This window comes from Patiria miniata, unplaced genomic scaffold (assembly GCF_015706575.1).
Source record: "Patiria miniata isolate m_02_andy unplaced genomic scaffold, ASM1570657v1 HiC_scaffold_24, whole genome shotgun sequence".
Taxonomy (NCBI): domain Eukaryota; kingdom Metazoa; phylum Echinodermata; class Asteroidea; order Valvatida; family Asterinidae; genus Patiria; species Patiria miniata.
The window spans coordinates 893,128-913,125 of record NW_024037063.1 but is presented as its reverse complement, the minus strand read 5'-3'; the positions used below and the strand labels follow the sequence as shown (position 1 = coordinate 913,125).

The following is a 19,998-nucleotide window of genomic DNA, read 5'->3' as shown; positions in this document are numbered from 1 at the left end:
TGTTGGTCAAAAGGGAAAAGAAAGAAAAAATCCAAATACAAATTTCAAAGAACCGCTTAGAGAAACATGAATATTAAAACATCCCTCACTGTGTTAAGTGAGGGAAAAAAGGGAAACATCCACTAACTCAATTAAACGGTTTGCATTAGCAATTATCCAACTGGGAATATTTACTCGTGGCGGGATTTATCCACATCGGTTCCACTGATTAAGAGAATCAATGAATTGCAAAAAATCTGAGGGTGCCGTCAAATCGTTAGATAAAAACACTTTATTTTTATTTTTTTTAATTTTTTTTTTCGGTTTCGGTTTTGGCAACAGTCTGTGGGTATTTATTAATAAGTCAATATCATGTGTCTCTTGGTGGCATATCTAACTATTTTCTTACTCAGGTCACCTTCAAAGATTGTCGATGTCGACACAAAATATGTATGGTTTATTTTGATTACATATGTACAATACTGATAGTTCCCCAACTTGACACCAGAAATAATTATTTATACCCGCTATTTGTTTTCAAAACACCATCTGTTCATTTAACAGTGTCGTAATTGTGACGTTGGTGATTTTGATAACCGAAGCAACTGTGAAACGCAAGAGTCGTTGCTGAAAATTAATGCCAAACATTGTCTTAATTTACCTGAAATTGGTGTAAATTTGTACAAACAATGATACAGCCAATGAACAGCTGTGTCTTTAATTTCAGTCTTGCATGGGCTGGTACCAGAATAATACCGGAGTCTTTAGCGCACGTATCTACCAATAATTATGTACTCAAGGCGCTGGTAATTATTTCTAAGGACACGTAAAGGAAGTTCATGAGAAATATGAGACCCATTATGTAGCACCTTTATAAGGGTTTACAAGGTGCTGCGGCGCATATTGCAGCCACTGCCAGAAACACCGGAACAAACCCCTTCTCTTAGCGCTAAGTGTTACTGGGTTCTTTAACGTGTAACGTGCATTACACAACGCACAGGACCTACGTCCCATCCGAAGGACAAAGCAATAATGGTAAAGTGCCTTGCTCAAGACCACAAGGACCACGTTCCCCGTCAGGTTTCGAACACCATAACCATTGGACCACAGCACCACCCCATGAGCATGAGCTGGCATGGGTACGGGCCTTTTTTTTATCAGTTGGCAATTTTTACAGTTTTTAGGAATAACTGAGGCAACAATGCTTCACTTGGCCTTGTCACAGAAAAAAAAATATGGACATCACTTGAAAAATCTGTCATTCTTTGGTTTTCCAAATGTAGGTTGAGTAATAACGTGGATCACATTGTATTGAAAAATATCCAACATTTGCACGCTGTCTCTGCTAAATTACTTTAACATTACGAGAATCTCCTGCTCGCATACGATTTGTCTGATGAAAAGGTGGTCATGCTTGATTAAAAAAAAAAAAAAAAAACGGTCAGGTTTGGGAAAAAAATAGTTAAAAAAGAGAAATTAAGTTGAAGACGACTTGACCAACTGGCGTCAGCCCACTACATTAACAACTCCAGAATGCAAAGTTAATGTGCTGAGCGTTCCCTCTCTGGTGTGTGTGTGTGCGAGTGTGTATGTGAATGTGCCGTTCGGTTGTCTTTGGCAATTTTCGGGACCGTAATGAAATTAATGATTAAGCCCTACTGGCGACAGCCGGCCCCTTGCTAGACGCTAAATGGTTCCGGGTCTGTGTTAATGAATAAACAGAGAGGTCTGATCAGAAAAAAAAATGAAGTTGCCCAAGAATTTGGCTGTTGTCTTTTATGGGTACGTGTCAAGAGAACCAGCTAGTGTTTCACAACAGCAGGTTTCATTTTTAATTATTTTCGCAAGCATTTAGGAGCGAAAGGTGACCAAGATTTTGGGAAATTTTGGGAGTTGGGAGGTTTTGGAAAGTCTTGGAAATTATAAAGGACAACCATCAACCATCATTGTTGGGGGCTGTGGTCCAATGGTTACGGTGTTCGACTCGTGTGCCGTGGGGAACATGGTCCTTGTGCTCTTGAGCAAGGCACTTTACACCATTATTGCTTCGTCCTTCGGATGGGACGTAAAGCCGTAGGTCCCGTGTGTTGTGTAACGCACGATAAAGAACCCAGTAACACTAATCGCTATGAGAATGGGTTGGCCCCGGTGTTTCTGGCAGTGGCTGCAATATGCGCCGCAGCACCATGTTTATCCTTTATAAAAGGTGCTACATAATGGGTCTCACATTTCTCATAAACTTCATTTACCTGATATAAGATTTGAGGCTTTGCATGGTGGAGTATCGGTATCGTTTCGGTTTGCGGTAACACCATGTGGTAATAACTACTGCTTAGAAGATATTTAGTTCTGAAAAGAACTTGTCCTGCTTATTATCAACTTTTGCTAAGTAGTTTTTGTTCTGATAAGAACAGTCCTGCTTTTAAAAAAAATAGACATAATTACCAGCACCTTGAGTACCTAATTGCTGGTAGATACGTGCGCTATATACATGTAAGACTCTGGTATTATTATTACTACTATTACTGTAATAGGGCGACAGGTTTTGCGAACTCCATCCACAATAGGGCGATACACCTTATTGAGGCGACAAAATAACTGTCGCCCTTTTATGAAAACGACCCTTAGGACAAGGAATTTTGCTGTCGCTAACCATCTAGATCGATTCCTCATGGTCCAATTAGTATAAATACTAAATTTCGTGGAAAAAACATAAGGTAAACTTGGGTTAGGTGACAGTTTAGGTTTGTGCACAAGTCTATGGGAAAGTCACCCTATTGGGGCGAAAAGAGTAAATTATATTATTATTATTATTATTATCAAAACAAAAAATACAAAAAACCAGTAATTGATCATACCTGAGTTGTCACTAGGGTTTTTATCTTTCTTCTTTTTCTTCTTTTTGCCGTGTATTGCGTAGTTATCTCGGGCCGTCCAGCTGGGGTACAGCTGCATGTGCAACTGTCTCTCCTTGCGCGCCAACTCGTAGTACTTGGCCTGCTCTTCCCTGGAAAGCGCGTGCCACTGTCCCCGCAAAAATCGATCAGATATCCACGAGAAAAAGGAGAGAAAAATCGAATTACGTACTTCACAATGCCGAAAAATCAATTTCCCTGCGTCAAGGTTTCTGGTGGCCAGAACAAAAGGTGGACGGGAGGAATGACGTTTGGGGTCTTTCAAGACTCTGCCCGGCTTTGTTGGGAGTATTCACGGTAAATTCCCTTCTTATGGAGTTTGTGCGTGGTCGAGGACAATGCTGGGGACGACAAGTGCAGCTTAATTGACTGAGTGACAAGCAGTCCACCTCCCATGAATGGCATCAAGCTGTTTGTGTGTCCAAACAGTTCAATTTCAAGACAAAAAGTGACTTCCCGTTTCTGTGGATTTCAAAGTGCAGTTTCTATTTTTATTTTTTTTTAAATGTGATCGCATGAGCTGTCAGAAAATCCAGCACTTTCATTTTATTGAGTTGTGTTGAATCTCAAAAGCTTCTTGAACTCTGTCTAGTTTCTGGTGCAAAATTAGCAAAATTTGACAGTGGAAGAAGGGGAACCATAAAAAAAAAAAATTTTCAGGTATATTTTTTCTTTGAAAACTTGAGTGACATTTTTCTACACATAAAAGGACCAGTAGTGTTAACTCAATAATTAATGCAGTCTGTTTTCACTGACGACTACACTTGATTTTACAATCAAAAAATTAAAAAATGTGAATCACACGAACCAAAGGCCAACTATACTGAACAATAAAGCACAGCAGCAATAACGTGAATTGAGAAAGAATTACAGACCATTCCGAGCTTCACTGTGAACTCACGGTTGCCCCCTTTAATGGAGGAAAAATCATTGTGCTAGCTATTGTTCAGATAATTTGCCAAGGGACAGTTGCTTTGTACAATGGCTAACACAATGCTTTTGCCATTAAAGGGGGCTTCTGTGAAAATACATGGGTAGCATGCTCCAAATGGTGTACATGAATACTCTAACAAAACACTTCCACAAAACAAATTCCCTGTATCTGGAAGTTAAAGAGGTTGTGGAATGCTCGAAGATATTTCCGTCATTTTTCGGGTATACATGTATGTAGCCTAAGGTGTGATGAAATAAAAACGACTATTGTGTCTGTCATGAAATGAATACAAAAGGCACTTTTGAGAGCTGTTTTCAGGTCCTGTTTCGACCCGAACGTGCAATTTGTGTAAAAGTCGCCGTTGGGGGCAGCAAACAACACATACTAAATCGTGACGTAATAAACAGGACTCGTTTATACTACGCTGCATAGGGAGTCCTGTTTATTACATCACGATTTACTATGTTTTGTTTGCTGCCCCCAACGACGACTTTTACACAAACTGTTCGGGCCGAAACAGTCCTGTTTCGACCCGAACAGCTCTCAAAAGTACCTTTTGTATTCATTTCATGACAGAAACAATAGTCGTTTTTATTTCATCACACCTTAGGCTACATATACCCGAAAAATGACGGAAATGTCTTCGAGCATTCCACAACCTCTTTAACAAGACAACACGAACACCACAGAAACCAAAGACTCACCCTCCTGCCCAGTATTTGGTTGATCGCAGCGCTCTCCTTGAGTGTGCACTCCTTGACCACGCTGGCCCGTTTCTCCTTCATGTACAGCATGAATGCGTTGAGCGGCTTCTTAATGTGAGGCGGGCGCCGCAGCTTCTCCGACGCCTTGGATTCCTTCTCCTTTGGTGGGGGTTGTCTGATGGACGGACGGAGAAAGTGGAGTGATTGGACATTCAAGAAACCCTCTTTGGTGTACTGGTTGCCTGATTTTGCTGGTGTTATGCTGGTGTTATGTTAGTGTTAAATGTTGGTGTTGCCTGGACTCCTTTTTCTTTCAGAGTAGGTTGGTTCAGCCTCAGGACACTCCTTACTGTGGTTCGATCCCCACCCGAGTGATTTTTGGCGTAGTTTTGACTAAGCTAAAGGGAAGTTAAACTCCAAAGTCTGCTTCAGTGACCTGAAAAAACTTCCAGTCTTTCTATAGACTTCTCTTAAAAAAATTACAGAATGAAGATAAATGAGAATATACAAAAAACAAAGTCATCTTTACCTGTCGTTACTCTGTTGTTGTGTGTCTTGTTGCCTCGTGCCGGACGTGACAATCGCCGGGTGCGGGATACCGGTGACGGCCATACCGTGGTGGGGCGGGGGCAGGCCAGGGTGGCCGAGGCGCGACATACTTGACGCATTGATGAGAGTTGGGTAGGGGGACCTGAGAGCACCTGTGAGGGGGTAGAAGGGTTGGCCTTGCCTACAAAGGGAAAAACAAAGACAAAATATTTATTTTTTTGCCATTCACTGATGTTATTTTTATATGCACTGTGTACTCAGCTCTGTTTGAAAGCTTGCATATTCACAAGCTTGTGCTTGGGGGGACACGAACCCACGACCTTCTGCTTACAAGAGCAGAGGTCTTAACCACTTGACCACCGAGCTTGCAAGGGGTCGGCTGGCCGGTTATAAAAATAATGAATATCGTTTTGGTTTGCGGTAACACCATGTGGTAATAACTACTGTCGCTCAGTAAATGTTCAGTTCTGATAAGAACTTGTCCTGCTTGTTATCAACTTTCGCTAAGTAGTTTTTAGTTCTGGTAAGAATAGTCCTGCTAAAAGAACTTGTCTTTGGTCTCAACGTTTCGACTAGCCTGCTCTAGTCATCATCAGGAGACGAAAAATCTTATAAAAATGATCAAGTTACTCGGACATTTCATCACTACTTGCCTTTTCAACCCAAGAGTAAAATGGGTACAGATATTAAATTATAAAAACTTTTGGCTCATTTGAAAAGCAAAGCGGCACCTCTTTACTCTGGCTCTTAAAAAAAGGGTGGGGTGGGGATGGGTGGGTGTGGGGATGGGAGGGCGTGGAAGGGTTGGAGATAGGAGGGTGGGGTAAGGGTGTGGTTGGTGGTGGGGGTTGGGTTCGTCGTGGGTGTTGGATGGGAAGGGGGAGGGGTGACAACATTTCCAACAACGGTAATACTCACCAAGGCACGTTGTATACTTCCAAGTGATGTGGTACGTTGCCTAACGAGCCGGGAGACAGAGGATGGTACAGTGGAAGTTCAGATGAATGTCTGGGTCTTGGAATACCTGTTTGGTGTTAAAGAAGGAGAAAAGTGATTGGCTGGAACTTCAACAGATGGGAGTGTTGTGGCCAATCACGAGACCGGTATGAAGTATTTTGCGAGGTTCCTGTTTTCACTGTTCAAGCCAATAACTAAACACCAGCTTTGTACACGTAACGGATAATTTCATATTTGGATTCACCATTGTTGTTCATATTAATTAAAATAAAACATTTCAATTAATGAAAATATCAATACTCTTGGAAAACTGGTAATTCTTGGGTGTGAAAGAATGGTGAAAAGCATTATATTATTTCAAATTCTTGATACTTTGTTATTTTTTTCTCAATGACAGGAAATGCCTTCACAGGAAATGCCTTTATTCATCAAAAAAAAATGGCAACATATTTTTTTTTTCATATCTTGAACTGAACACAAAATTAATGACAGCAAAAACCCACTTGATTCACCAAGCAATTTTCCCCACACATCTATGCAAACAATTTGATAGATGACAAAATCCTGGGGTTTTTTTTCTCTCTAGAAACAGGCCGACCCTCCAACGTGTGATGAAGCACACACTGGAGCACGTACATGTTAAATGAATTTTTTTTTTTCATTTTTTTTTTATTTGCAATTGCTGAAAGAGGAGCAAAGGTTAATGACATAGGAATGGGTGCCAGTAAAAACGACAATACATCACAGAATTTTGGGACATGCGCAATCAAATTTTCATATGACTGTCTTTAAACATACATATACACAAAAAAGGAATGATTGCATGTAAATTCAACAAATATCTTGAAAAATGTTTATTTCAGAGTACACACGTACTCAAATTTGTATCCTTGTGGAGACATCGCTTTGTCCTCGTGTACAAAATCGAGAGAGGGTCGAAAGTTATTTTCAAAATGCTCCGATTTTAACCAGAATGTTTTTGCCTGGGTTGAAATTCCGACCCAATATCCCTTACATAAAATACTTCAACCTGTGACAGATAAGTATACACCTTGTAAATTCCTAGTTTTTGAGTAAAATCCATATCTATTTGGTTAAGTTCTTGTGGAGACCTAACCTATTCACCTCTAGAAATTGTCTTGTGGAGACCTTTACAATCTTTTGTTCCATATTATACCCAGGTCTCCACGCATCATTTTTCTTAACACCCTAGCAAAAGTACCGGTAGTCCTATCATCAAAATCCCAACCACCCAAAAACCCAAACCCCAATCCCCCCCCAAAAAAATACCACCCCATATCTGTACAAATTTGGCAACTCTGCATCCAATGTTTACAACAAAATGCAGTTGTAGAATCGTAGAAGCAACCCAAGTTCAAGTGTAAATTTGAAAAATACTTGATACAATCATTGAAAAGAACAAACTGAATGATTAATTTTTTTTTTGGGGGGGGTGGGTACTCTAACTTTTCAAACACACGTAGCTTTAAGCAGATTCAATTCTGCAAATCACAATTTTCACAAACAAATTTTTGTGTGTGAAATAGACGAGTCACAGACTCAACAAATTAAAAAAAAATTAAGCCATACTGATATAACTTGCACATTTTAAAGATTTAGAGAAGAAAAAAGAGCTCAAATATTCAATAATTGTGCCAAATCCTTAATGACACGTTCGGCTCAAAGTCTAGACTCCCATAGAAAAAAAAGAATCAAACAGTAAGTTATGCCGCAGAACAACACATACATTGTACAGATGCACGAAATCAAATATTTGTGGCCTAATTCGTATCGTAATGACACGGGACCCTTCTCAGACCAGAAGGTCCTCAGTTACTAGGAGATGCAAGCATTTGGACATTGCACACACTGGCTTCTTGTAGGACAACATCGGTGTCCGCTATTTATCTAAGGATATGGTGGAATATACACATGTCTATGGTGAGGCTCTATGTGTTGGGCACATGCATGTACATGTACAGTGTAAAAATGTATGGAGTTTAATCAGACCAAAAAATGAAATAATGAAAGCACACTCAGACAAGGTAAAAATTTAAAAATGACTGAAGTTCAAAGAGTTTGTTTTGATGCACACATGATAATGTTGTAGCCATTTTGTTTCTTTCAGAGGTATTAAAAGTAACATTTTATGGAAAGATTTCCATATATATACGAAGTTCACTCAACACTCTGTGTACAAACCCTATGAGAGTGAACTGAAAAATTCTAAGTGTTTTCTAAGAAAATGCTTGCATTTTCTCACTGCTCAAATTGACTTTGATGACATGAAATTGCTATCTGGGGGCTTGTTAGTCAATACAGAGGAAAATTAGTGAACTTCGCATATGGTAATCTTGCCCATTTTCATTATTACATCTATCATGTAGTTGTCTGAAATAAAATACATGTGTAGAACTCATATTGTATGACTTTGTTTACCTGTTTTAGCGTCGACTTCTATGGCGCTTGCCAGATGGGGTGGGGGAGGAGTTCCCGGCGGGTAGTGGTCCTGATTGTACATCATCAGGTGGGCCAGAGAGGGTGGGTACGGCCCGCTGGGGTGCACCATGGAGATTTTGCTCGCCTGTACAGGAGAGATCAAGATGAACATTCCTCATAAGTCAAAGATGACACTAACATGCAAAATGAATTTTGATTTTGCTTTTGGGTGAAAAACTCTTCTAGAGGAAAACCTTTTTTTTGGATTTGTATACCGTGTACATTTTGTATTTCAGGTCAATGCGGTCATCAGTAAGCAGTTTAGGTAGCAGTATTATTCATTTTTCGTTTGGGCAATTCCACGTTACGAAACCGATTTTGTGCGTCTTGTTTATCATACATAACACATTTTTCTGGATGTCATCTTTGGTGCTTAGGTAGGTCTAGGTCTACTCTATCTACCATGGGGACAACAGTTATTAAACCTTTTCAGTAAGGTAATTACAGCCCAAGGAAACTCAAAAAGTACATAAAAAAATGTAACATGAGTAATCGTTGAATTGCCCATTTCAATATTTACTTCCGGTAGTACCATCAGACACAGAAAGAGACACGGGCAAAAAGGAAAGGGAAAGTAACAACCTTAAGAAGTATACAGCGTGTGTCAATAAAAATGCAGGATTCAAAGCGATTTTTTTTCTGAGAAAATTATGCTACTGGTGTGCCTAATTTGATAAGGATTTGATTGTCCATAATTTCATCTTTGACAAGATTTTTGTTTGGTGGAATTTGGACTTTTGGTTCAAAAGTTATGACAAATTTTGTGAAGCCCTTCTGAAGCGGGTTGGTCTGATTCAATGACCTTAACACAACGACCAGTTATGTACAATGCAGGTATGCATTGAAGACAATTAAACCAGAACAAAACTTTCTTTGAAACAACTGATGATAAGTATCACTTAAATTTAATAACTGGACTATCATTGTTTCAAAGCACATTAATTATTGACTAATAACATTGATTGTGGACTGAAGGATTATGTAAGCCTAATCCTGCCACACATGTCCTTCTTTGTGATCCACAAATACTTTCACCTGTACTGAATTCACACCTTTCATTAGGTATGTGTGATTTCACAAATCAGACCAGCTTGGAATTTATAACCCTTCTTCAATGTACTCTATCTCTGGACAGGATTGTCCAAATGAGATGGGATAAAAAGCATAGTGAAGAGAAGGAAAGGTACTTTGAAAAGAGGGTTAACATTATGATGAATAGGGGTGGTTTATATTCTTAATATTTTTGTTTCTAATCCTGCGTTTTTAATGACACACGCTGTACAATATTTTCTGCACTTTCCTCAAGTTGTCGTGTCTGTGTTTTATGAGGTAGTCACTCATCTAAGAAAGACATGGTGATGACTCCACCTTTTCTGTGTCCATTCGTTTCTAGGGTTTGTGCATGTACCGGGTAATGTACATCACAAGTTACGATAATCGCAATACGCAAGTATCGAATACAGTATCGAAATACGGAAATCTGCATCACGACACTCGTCTAGAAATAAAGTACATGTACAACAACAGGAAGTCAACTTGAGGCATCAGAAGCCAATTTTGAAGAAGAAAAAAACATGTCTATTTTTTTTGTTTCCTTGGGCTTCTAACCCTACCGGTACCGGTAAGTAGCCTCTAATCTTTTAACAGGTGACTTTGGTTTTTTTAAATAAATAAAAATCAGGTGACAGTAGTTTTTCGATCAATATAAACTCTCATATCCTTGACAATGATGTCTCTCTTAAAGTGCTTTGCTGCTTTCTCATGGCACCATCTGTGCACGTCATGATTTATGCCGAATCCAGGATTTACAATGTAGAATCAACATGGATTTCGGGGTCGTTAATTTTAAATCTTTTCAACCTCTGCAAACACACACACACACAAAACACGCACACCCACACATGTGCGACTGGCAAGCTTGGCACTTCAACAAACAAACAACAAAAAAACAGAGGGCTTAACTTTTAAAAAGGGTAACTTTCAAGCAAATGATTGCCGTGGATGGAAACAATGGTAAAACCGACCGCTCATACCGTAAGCGGTACATTGTCAGGAGTTGGTGGGCACAAAAAATATGACAAAGGTCTGAACTTGAAATTTATACAACTCTAGTCTGGCATTCGCGGCTACCGGTAGGTACTGGTAGAGCCACATTTTTACATGAATGCCTTCTCCACTATTAACCCCACTGTACTTTTGATCTCTTAGCTTAATGGTGCGTCAGGAGTGAAAGTACAGCTCCTCTCTTTTTCGAACTTTTAAGCCCTTTCTTCTTTTCTTTTTTTTTTACACTTTTTGCTCTTTGCACAGCGAGCTGATTTATGGTGTTAGCACTGATCACGCAGCACGCAGGGGGGATGCTAGGGACAACAATGCAGAGAATGGAAGGACCCGCTATGCGCAGTTGGGTTCTTTCAACTGCAATGACATGGCACATCTGTCAATATAAAATATCGTCCAGCACCGGCTGTGCGAAACCGTAGCTCCGACGACATTGACTTTTCATTCATTGTCACCCCCCCCCCACCCTTCTCCCATGTTTGTATTGTAGCAGCACCGTTCTGTTGTCTACTTCAAGGCGAGCGGAAGTTCTTTCCAGTTACTTGACACAATCTGACTCTGTGCTGCCTTTTTTTTCTCTCTTTTTCCCGGCGTATCACAGACGAGCCCTAATGGCAGCGCTGCGTGAACCGAGTTCAACCATTTCCACGTTTTTGCACCTTCCGTGAACATTTGCACTTTTCATGTTCGGTGAATGTTGTCGGGGAACATTGACGTGTGGCTCGCTGTACAGATGGTGGCCTAATGAACTGAGATCGAGTAACAAAAAGACCCCATAAAGTTTGTGAGAACTTTCTCTAAAATCTACTCTATGCTGTGACACATCGGCAGTGGCGGGGGAGGGGGTTTGACCCCACCCCCATGACCAAGTCTTTAAAAAAAGAGTTAGGGAAAGGGAGGGGGAATGAAGGGAAGTATAGCCACGTATCTGATCAACGCGCTTGGTGCGCTCTCTGCACATGACCTGCTTGCGTGTGGCGCACTGTAATGTCAATGTGGGTTTCACCATCAGCACGGTTGTCTGGCACATTCAAATTTTTGGGGAAAGACATTTGGTGAACCCCTCATCTTCCCCAACCACCCCAACTCTTCAAGATCCAACTGCATGTTTTGTTGGAATCTGTTGGAGTGAGTACTGCACTAGTAAACTGATTATGCTTCACACGGTGTCAGGCATGCAACCATAATCAGAGTCCAACAGTTCTGGTGTTGAGTTACAACATGGTGTTGGGTTATGCACAAGTGAGGAAGGTTCCTAGTAAATCACTCAAGGGGTTAATCTCAAAAGTTAGAGTTAAACAATTCTCACTACACCACTGCACATCAGTAAGTGAGAAAAAAATTAACATCAGTATTAAAGTATTTTCCTTTCTCAGGTTTACAGATTCAAATAACAGTATACATTTGAGAATTCGATTTCAATTATCAATGGTTTTCAAAAACCCCAAAAAGCAATTATGATTCATACAGGTGTCTCACGTTTCTAAACTCTAAAAAAAAAATCTCACTTGTTCTGATCCGAGCGTACTTGAACTTAAACTGAATCAGACCATGAATGGATTTCATGAATGGATTTGCTCTTGCGAGCTCATGTCAGCCAGCATGCATGCCAGCCAGCCCAACCCCTGACAAATTGAAACACGTCCCTGAATGACGAACGAGTCACAAGTCCCACCATCTCATGTATTTTTCAACCGATCACTGGAGCGCGACCGTTGAATAGCCTGCTTAAGGGCACGGGGTTTGGTGTGCGTTTGCGTGACATTCCGGTTTGGCACCGAAGAAGAAACAATTTTTTCCCTCCAACCTCCAGGCCAGTGAATGTAACCGCAGATCAAGCAGATAAAAACATAACTTTTTAATAAATACATGATTTAGCAATATATGTGTGACTCGCAAATGAACCAGTAACTTGCTACACGGAAGTCTATAAAGTGGCTATCAAAACCACCACCTCAATCAGCCATTCTCTAAAATATTTTTCTGCCGCTTCGACAGCGTCGCAAATTTGGCATATTCTGTTGAGTAACATGTAGTCCCGCCTAAATTCAAATCACAACACCGTCGGATTCAATAGAATGTCTCCATGCCACAGTTCGCCAAAGCCCACAGCGGCAAATGTGACCAGAAAAAAAAGAACATTATTTCGTGCCAGCTGCATCCGTGAACAATGGGGGCAAAAATCAAATGCAAGCATTGTTCAGATTTGTCCTTTCATAAAAAAAAAAACACACACAAAACAGCTAACTGACCCAAAGAAGGTACACATTTATGGCATAAAGGTACAAGTACAAAAAAGCCCAACAAAACTCAAAACCCAGAAACGGTAAAAAAAGAAGCGAACATGAACTACATGTACATAAATTCAAAAAGAATCTTTCTCATTCAAAATGTGGTGAACCGTGCTCTTCAAACTAACGCGCACGAACAGGGGAGTAGAAGCAGAAGTAATCGCTGACTGCCAAAACCGCCAGAAGTCACCCGCCCCAACAAAGCCAATTTTTTTTTTGGTACGGCTTCCTCCGTGCATTATCAAAACAAACACAGTTGGTACTAAGCCAGCGCGAAAGCACCGCTGCAGCGCGAGACACCGGCATGTACATGTACACGCAATCACAAAAGCCACCAAAAAAAATATATATAGATATAAAATTGAGTACGGATAAAATAAGAAAATAACCTTATCGACCTTGACGCCTAAGACGTGTTTTCTGGTGAAAAATATAAATAAAAAAAAAAAATTCTGACCGGGCAAAGCCCCAGCGATTGTAATCCCCCAATCTCCTTAGGTAAATCACAGTCAATCCAGCTGTGCTAAGATGTTCGCGACAAAAAGAAGACGGGGGAGAAAAAACTACGGCTTCCGCCCTGCGTACGCACATTAGACATTCACTGGACAGGATGCGCATTGTGTGGGGATTACAAACGCACTGATGTCATAGCTTGCAATTCTTGTTATCGTCTTCATCTAGCGTTTTTTTTTTTTCCTTTTTCTGATTTTTTTCCCTGGTTTTTTCATGTTCACGTCTAATCATGTTAAGGGCTTACTAATGCTTCACATTAACTACACATGCCGTAATTGTTAGTCTCATGCGTAACTTAATCATAGTTTGCGTGTATTTTTCAATTACATCTCTGTTATTACATCTCATGTTACTGCTACCGGTGGGTGACATAATACTGTACACTGAGTATGCAAGCGGACCTTAAACAAATTCACCAGAATGGATACTGTGTACATACCATACATGTATGAACATCCACATTTTAAGTACTTTTGAGGGGCAAAATATGCAGTTTTTCTGACTGGGCTAAGCTGACAAAATGCAACAAAGTGATTTTATGATATCAAAATGAGACCTACAATTTATAACGTATTGAAAATATTGGAGAATTGACAGCTAAACAAAATTAATAAAAAATTTAACCTCAACTTGTGATCAATCAATCACTGGGTTAAAGTCAAACAAAGAACTTGCTGCAAGACTAAATGGTTTGGTAAAATGACGCCACAATATAAAAAAACAATATCCTTTTTCGTACCGCATCTTAGAACAAGAACACAGCACTGCTGAAACAGTTCCCAGAATTGACTAGAGATGATTTACCTCGGGTCAAACTTCAGATTATTTAAGTTACTTAAACTACTGTGTTGTGTCATCCCTCCCCTAACCAAATCTTAAAAGAAGAAAACCTGAAACATTCTAAGCAGTTGTGATAACCAGTCCTTGCCCATTTGTTAATTTATCTGCTGTTTATTTGCATACAGAGGATGACCCCTGGACGGACAAAGTTAAGATCCATCCCAAGACATTAACCAGTTGTAACTGGTCAATAAGTTAATTTCTCTTCCCTTTACCAAAAAATAAAACCCAAAAAAATATTTCCTTGTCCCTTTGAAATCACCTTGACGTTTTCATAGAAAATCTTTTGCCAGAATCTTGGTCCTAAGTACAGTGATAGAGGCTGGGCTCTTGAGTATTGTATCTGACACGAGTGAGCCACAGTACATATCGGATTTGGGGCAGATTTAGAGGGAAAGGTTACAAACAATTTTGTGAAATTTCCCCCGACGCTTGTTCACGAGAAACGACTTGGGCCCAGATTATTTCGCACAGAATAGACGCGTACATGTACATGAACTTACAATGTACAAACAACTTGGCAATGCATTAATATATGCTTTGAAATGTAATATTTGAGGTGTTAGTTTTAAAATTAATAACAAAAAATGTTCAAGTTATCCTAATTTCTAACAAGTTGCAATAGATGCTTAAAAAGTCCTCTATTCTTTAACCTAACTTTGATATAACTTTTAAATGAGAAATTAAAAATAAGTGCCAGGAACCAATCTTGTGAACATTTCTTTTGATATTTGAAGGGCTTAAAATAATACAATACAAAGCCACAGTGTCATCTCTTTTGTCAGGAATGCAACTGGGAATTTAGAAAAAAACAAGGACATTTCAAATCACACAAGACTTTGTGCAGTGTTTTTCAATTTGTAATGGCATTCATGAGAAGTAAAAAAGAGGAAATCAGCAGATCCAAGGAAAAGTTGCATGCCTGTTTTGTTCTGGCCAACCAATCACAGAGACCTCAACCATTTTTCTGGCCAATCATCAAGCTACATGTATTTTGATACACTGTTTTGGAGTGCAGCACAAACCCGGCAATGCAAGCGAAGAAAATGACGACGTGCTCCCAGCTAGTGCGAATGTTGTATTGATTTTACAAGCCGAACAAAGGGAACCAGCTTTTCATCTCAAGTTCTCGGCCTGGCGTCCCGACGCCTGATCCTCCGTCAGCAGAAGGGCCAGCCTCTCGACAGCCCACCACCCCGTAACTCGCAGCCCCGCACTGACGGACGACAAACAGAGGCATCTGAGCCTCCGATCTTTCAGATGGCTCGCCACCTATGGTGTCGAGATTTCCTCGCCTCGCCATATTTTATTGACGACGGAACGGAAATAAAAACGGCGGGGTGACTGACCGGCAAAAGGAAGACGATGTTCATGATTAAGAAAGGCAAAGGAAAAATCAGACAAAATCTCTTTTTCCACCAAATGATGTTGTAGAGATGTTGCTGGGTTTTCAAACTTGAAATTCTAATCGGATTTCAATATGGGTGATTCTATAATTTTTCGAGTCCACTTTTTTTCACTATCCTTGTTTACATTGACATCTACGATTTTAGAATTGTGGATGCACTCCACGATGTATGAATTCTTCCTCCAAGAGTGATTATATGAAGCAAACGACCTACTCAACAAATCAAAATTACTTTGAAGTCATTTTAATGACACTTACAATGTACATGGCAAATTACAAAGTTCAGAGGTGACAAGGACAGGAACGAATGTCACACTTTGGACCCTAAATTTATAGTAGGACCCTTATATTAAATGCATTTTAAAAATCGGACACCACCAGAAAATGAACCTGGGGCCTCAGGCCGTCAACTCCGGTGTGTTACCATCACTCAGTTCAAGAATAGACTTAATGCAATCAAACTGTCCAAACAAATTGCGATATATTTTTTTTCAAATATCTTAATATCTTGTTATTTTGAATCTGAAAAATGAAAACAGATATGTTTTGTAGCTCAACTCCAGAGAAAACTTTTCTCACCAGACACCATGACTCAAAAGCAAATGCAACTCGCTGATGAATCAGTAGACATGGACTCAACAAGACGAGGAGTAAAAAAAAAAATTGGATTTTCAAGACTTCACCCAATAACAACAACTGCAACACAACTGAAAAGCCCCCTTCACACAAGTCGCTGTGTTAGCAGCAAATAAACATCAAAGACGCCACGAGCACCGACCGGAAAAACCCCGGCGTTGAAAAGCTCCAATCAATCCATCAGCTGCTACGGAGACACAACCCTCCCTTTTTCCCAGAGAGAGAAAGAAGACAAAATAATAACAAACTCCCCAAGACGAGCCACTACGTCTGCTTGCGCGACTCCCGCACCGCGCAGCCCGCCCCCGTTGAGTGGCCAATAATCCCTCTGAAAATCGTCTCGCGCCATTTCGCCGTTGCAAGATGAGGAGCGAAAAGATATCTCCTGTTGACATCAATGACTATCTGATACGGATCTGTTGGTGCAAGTCATGTTTCCACACACAAGGGAGAAAGAGAGAGGAAGAAAAAAAAACCCGGAATCGTCGTCTGCTGGTAGTGGTCGTTGAACTGTCTCAATTCGGCGGAACTGCTGGCTCGCCGTCGACGAGATTGCTCCTTAAGAGTTTGGGAGACTGGGAGGACTTAGTGTGAAACTCAAGACGAAACTTAAGACTGGCTGAGCAGAATAAGGTCAGGGATAGCCCAAAACCACCAGCATTACCGCGCGCCGAGCAGGAGGAAAAACAGAAGACAGAAATGGGTCGCGATGCCGGCGCGTCGGTGATTTGAATCAGAGAGAATGAAAGTTAATACGTGTTAATTTGAAGGGGTTGGAACACTACCTGGTGTATCAAGATATCCCTGGCTAGGGGCTAGGCACCTTCAATTGCATGTACGAGACAAAATCATAATTAGGTTATGACAAAAATCATCCGCACTTCGGCCATTTACGGCTTCGGCCAAAAATAATCCGTCCCTTAATGCCAACACGCGGAGTGTACATTATAAACATGTACATCCAAAGATGTGTATTTCATTTCAAGCGTAAATACGACGATGCCCACACATGATACTTGTACAAAACGGGGGAACATTGAATAAAGTGAATTACAAATGCCATCCAATCCGGCTTCGGACCCGGACTAAACGGGTTGCGCATCCAGCGCCTCCGTGCACATCTGGATCATGTTTTGGGGCTGAATTTCAACCTTTTACTTCTTTTCCTACCGTCACGCTAACTCTCATTAATGTTAACCCCGGCTTCCTATTTCATTGAGGATTATGAATTAAAACGGTTAAGAGGATTTAGAAGCTCAGCTAACCATTTTAATATGATCAATAATTTCCTAATATGATCTGCAAACTGTACAGCCAGATACCCACTTTTGCCGCTTTTCCCAGTCGTAAACCTAATCTACACGTTTCTTTAGAAAGTCGATATTGTGTGGTTCCAATTTCCAATTGATCCCTACGGTGATTTCTCTGCCCCTGTCGATGACAATCAAGAGCACTTGTTAATTTTGACTACCACCACGCAACACGGATTCGTGTATTCTTTCATATGTACTCATTTTACTGATTTCTGCCAAAACAGAAAGAATCCCAAGCCACAAATCTACATATGTACGAGTGCAAGGACATTTTATTCAACTAGCGGGACGAAGCGCAGCATCCACTAGCTGGGAGCAACCATAAAGTTTGTATTGTTTGCAGGATTAAAAAAAATTGGCAGTGGAAACAAGAAATGAAGAGGTAAATAAATAACCAAAATTTAGGGCAAGTCGGCCAAGGTTTTATTTAATTGTTAACAACAAGTGGTTAACTTACTAAGTCATAAGAATAATCACTTGACACAAGACTACATGCCCCACTGGACGATCTTGTGTCGATAAATCCGGACTCCACAACTAGAGAAAAGATGAAGACTGCCCTCTATTGTCAATGCAGTTACAAAGAAACACCCCCCCCCCCTTTCCCCCTCCCCTATCCCCAATCACAACTCTGGCTATTTTCAACACGTTACTCACGCACGGTCTGACCACGGGCTGCCAAACCCATCACCCTGCATTAACTTGATTAAAGATTTGAGCTCGCTGTCTTGACGTTCAACGGGGCCAGCCAGACAACCAACAAAAAAAAATGGGAGAAAAAAAAAAGAAGCAGCAAAAAAACAAAAAAAAATCTAGAAGACGAGGTAGTCTCCTCCAAAGCCAATTATGTATCTTTGGCATTGTTCGTCACGACCAATTTAATCACAATTAGAAAAGTGCATTTTCAGAGCACCCCCCCCCCTCCTGCCTTCCCTAGCTTATGATTGCAAGGAGGATTCTAACCGCGAGATGTGGATTTAATTTCTTCTTTTTCAATCACCCCCTTTTCGGTCGGGGTGGAGGGGAGGGGGTGGTAGAAGTGGCTGCTCGTGACAAGAAAATTTCACCGCTGACTGGCTGCCAATATACTAACTGGTACGCACGAGTGGGTGGGCATGACTTAAACAGCAAGTCGGCTGGTGTAGTCATGTCACATATTAATCTTAGTGTTTGGTGCGGACTTGTGGCCCAATCCGAAATAGGCGTTTTCAGGCCACGGCTTTTGTTTTTGGCGATTGTCACACAACACTCAACAGCCATAGCCACAGATAGCCATGACTGTTTCGGACATTGCCTAAATCTGTGCATAGCCACTACGGCTGACTCATCACCCGACCCCACAATGCATCATTGAATATATGTATACACATTAACCCTCCTGCTATTTAAGAGGTCACAAATGGTCAAAATTTCCTTCCTCACCTCCTGCCATACTGTTAACAAACCAATGGGGGTCTTGACCAATATTGACCCAAGTGAATAACACGGCTCAGAATGCACGTTTTCTATTGGGGACTTGTTTTTAATCTGAACGACTGCGCGTGAATAAATGTTTAAGAAATTAATTTATATTATTGAACCTTACAAAAAAGTTGGGAGGGGTGGGTGTGAAAGCAGTAGCACCATGCACTGTTTTAAATTTCAATACTTGATCTATTTTTTTATCTCAAATTGAATTTTGTCATCCACTGGTTGTCTTGCAGACGAGTCAGGATTTATCATTTTTTTTCTTTTTTCTTTTTTTTTCAATTTTCTCACACGTTACGGTCCGTGCACCCATTATGTCTACTCGGCAGACTCCGACTGGTTTGTTGGTAAATCTCGTAGCCAGAGTTAATCAAGTCAGACAGGCGCGTAACGCACACGTGGGCTGTAAGCCACGGCGCTCGTACAACGCTCGGCCCAGCCAGCGAGGCACAATTAACACCAGAAAAGAGAAGAAAAAAAATTCCCACACAGAAATTAAGTTGTACATCACAAATATTATTGTGCTTGTCTGATTCGATAAGGACCTGTCCACAAAACTATTTTATCTCGCATATAATGTTAATTGGAATTTTTTTAGTTAATTTTCAGTCGCTGGTCGCAGCGTCGTCTGGGAAAAATTAAGGCAACGTTTATTTGCGTTCTCATGAGTCAATGCCCTAGACAGTACCCGGTACGTTCATGTACATGCACACTGAACGGGAGATCCTCAAGCTAGCACAATCGCCGGGCACTGTATGTGTATATGATCCATTGTCTCTGCAAATCTCCCAAACGTTTGCCGAGAAAAACAATTCCGTGCCTTGTTCCAATCATAAGAAAAGGAAACGGGGCCAATACGAAGCAGCCATGTTCGAATCGGAGCAGAGAGAACAAAGGAAATGAATCAATCAAATAGTGAGGAACAGACACTG

At 40.7% G+C, this 19,998-nt stretch overlaps 1 protein-coding gene across 1 annotated transcript in view; it reads right to left on the bottom strand.

Annotated features, from left to right (window-relative positions):
* LOC119732565 (transcription factor 7-like 2) overlaps positions 1-8,640 on the bottom strand; it is a 28,696-nt gene extending 20,056 nt beyond the window's left edge. The window contains exons 1-5 of the mRNA XM_038206132.1: positions 8,478-8,640; positions 6,000-6,105; positions 5,062-5,262; positions 4,533-4,707; positions 2,838-3,003 (exon numbers count right to left, since the gene is read on the bottom strand). Coding sequence (XP_038062060.1) covers positions 2,838-3,003; positions 4,533-4,707; positions 5,062-5,262; positions 6,000-6,105; positions 8,478-8,607 — 778 coding nt within the window. The 5' untranslated portion in view covers positions 8,608-8,640. The remainder of the gene's footprint in view (positions 1-2,837; positions 3,004-4,532; positions 4,708-5,061; positions 5,263-5,999; positions 6,106-8,477) is intronic.
* Between the last annotated feature and the right edge of the window lie 11,358 nt (positions 8,641-19,998).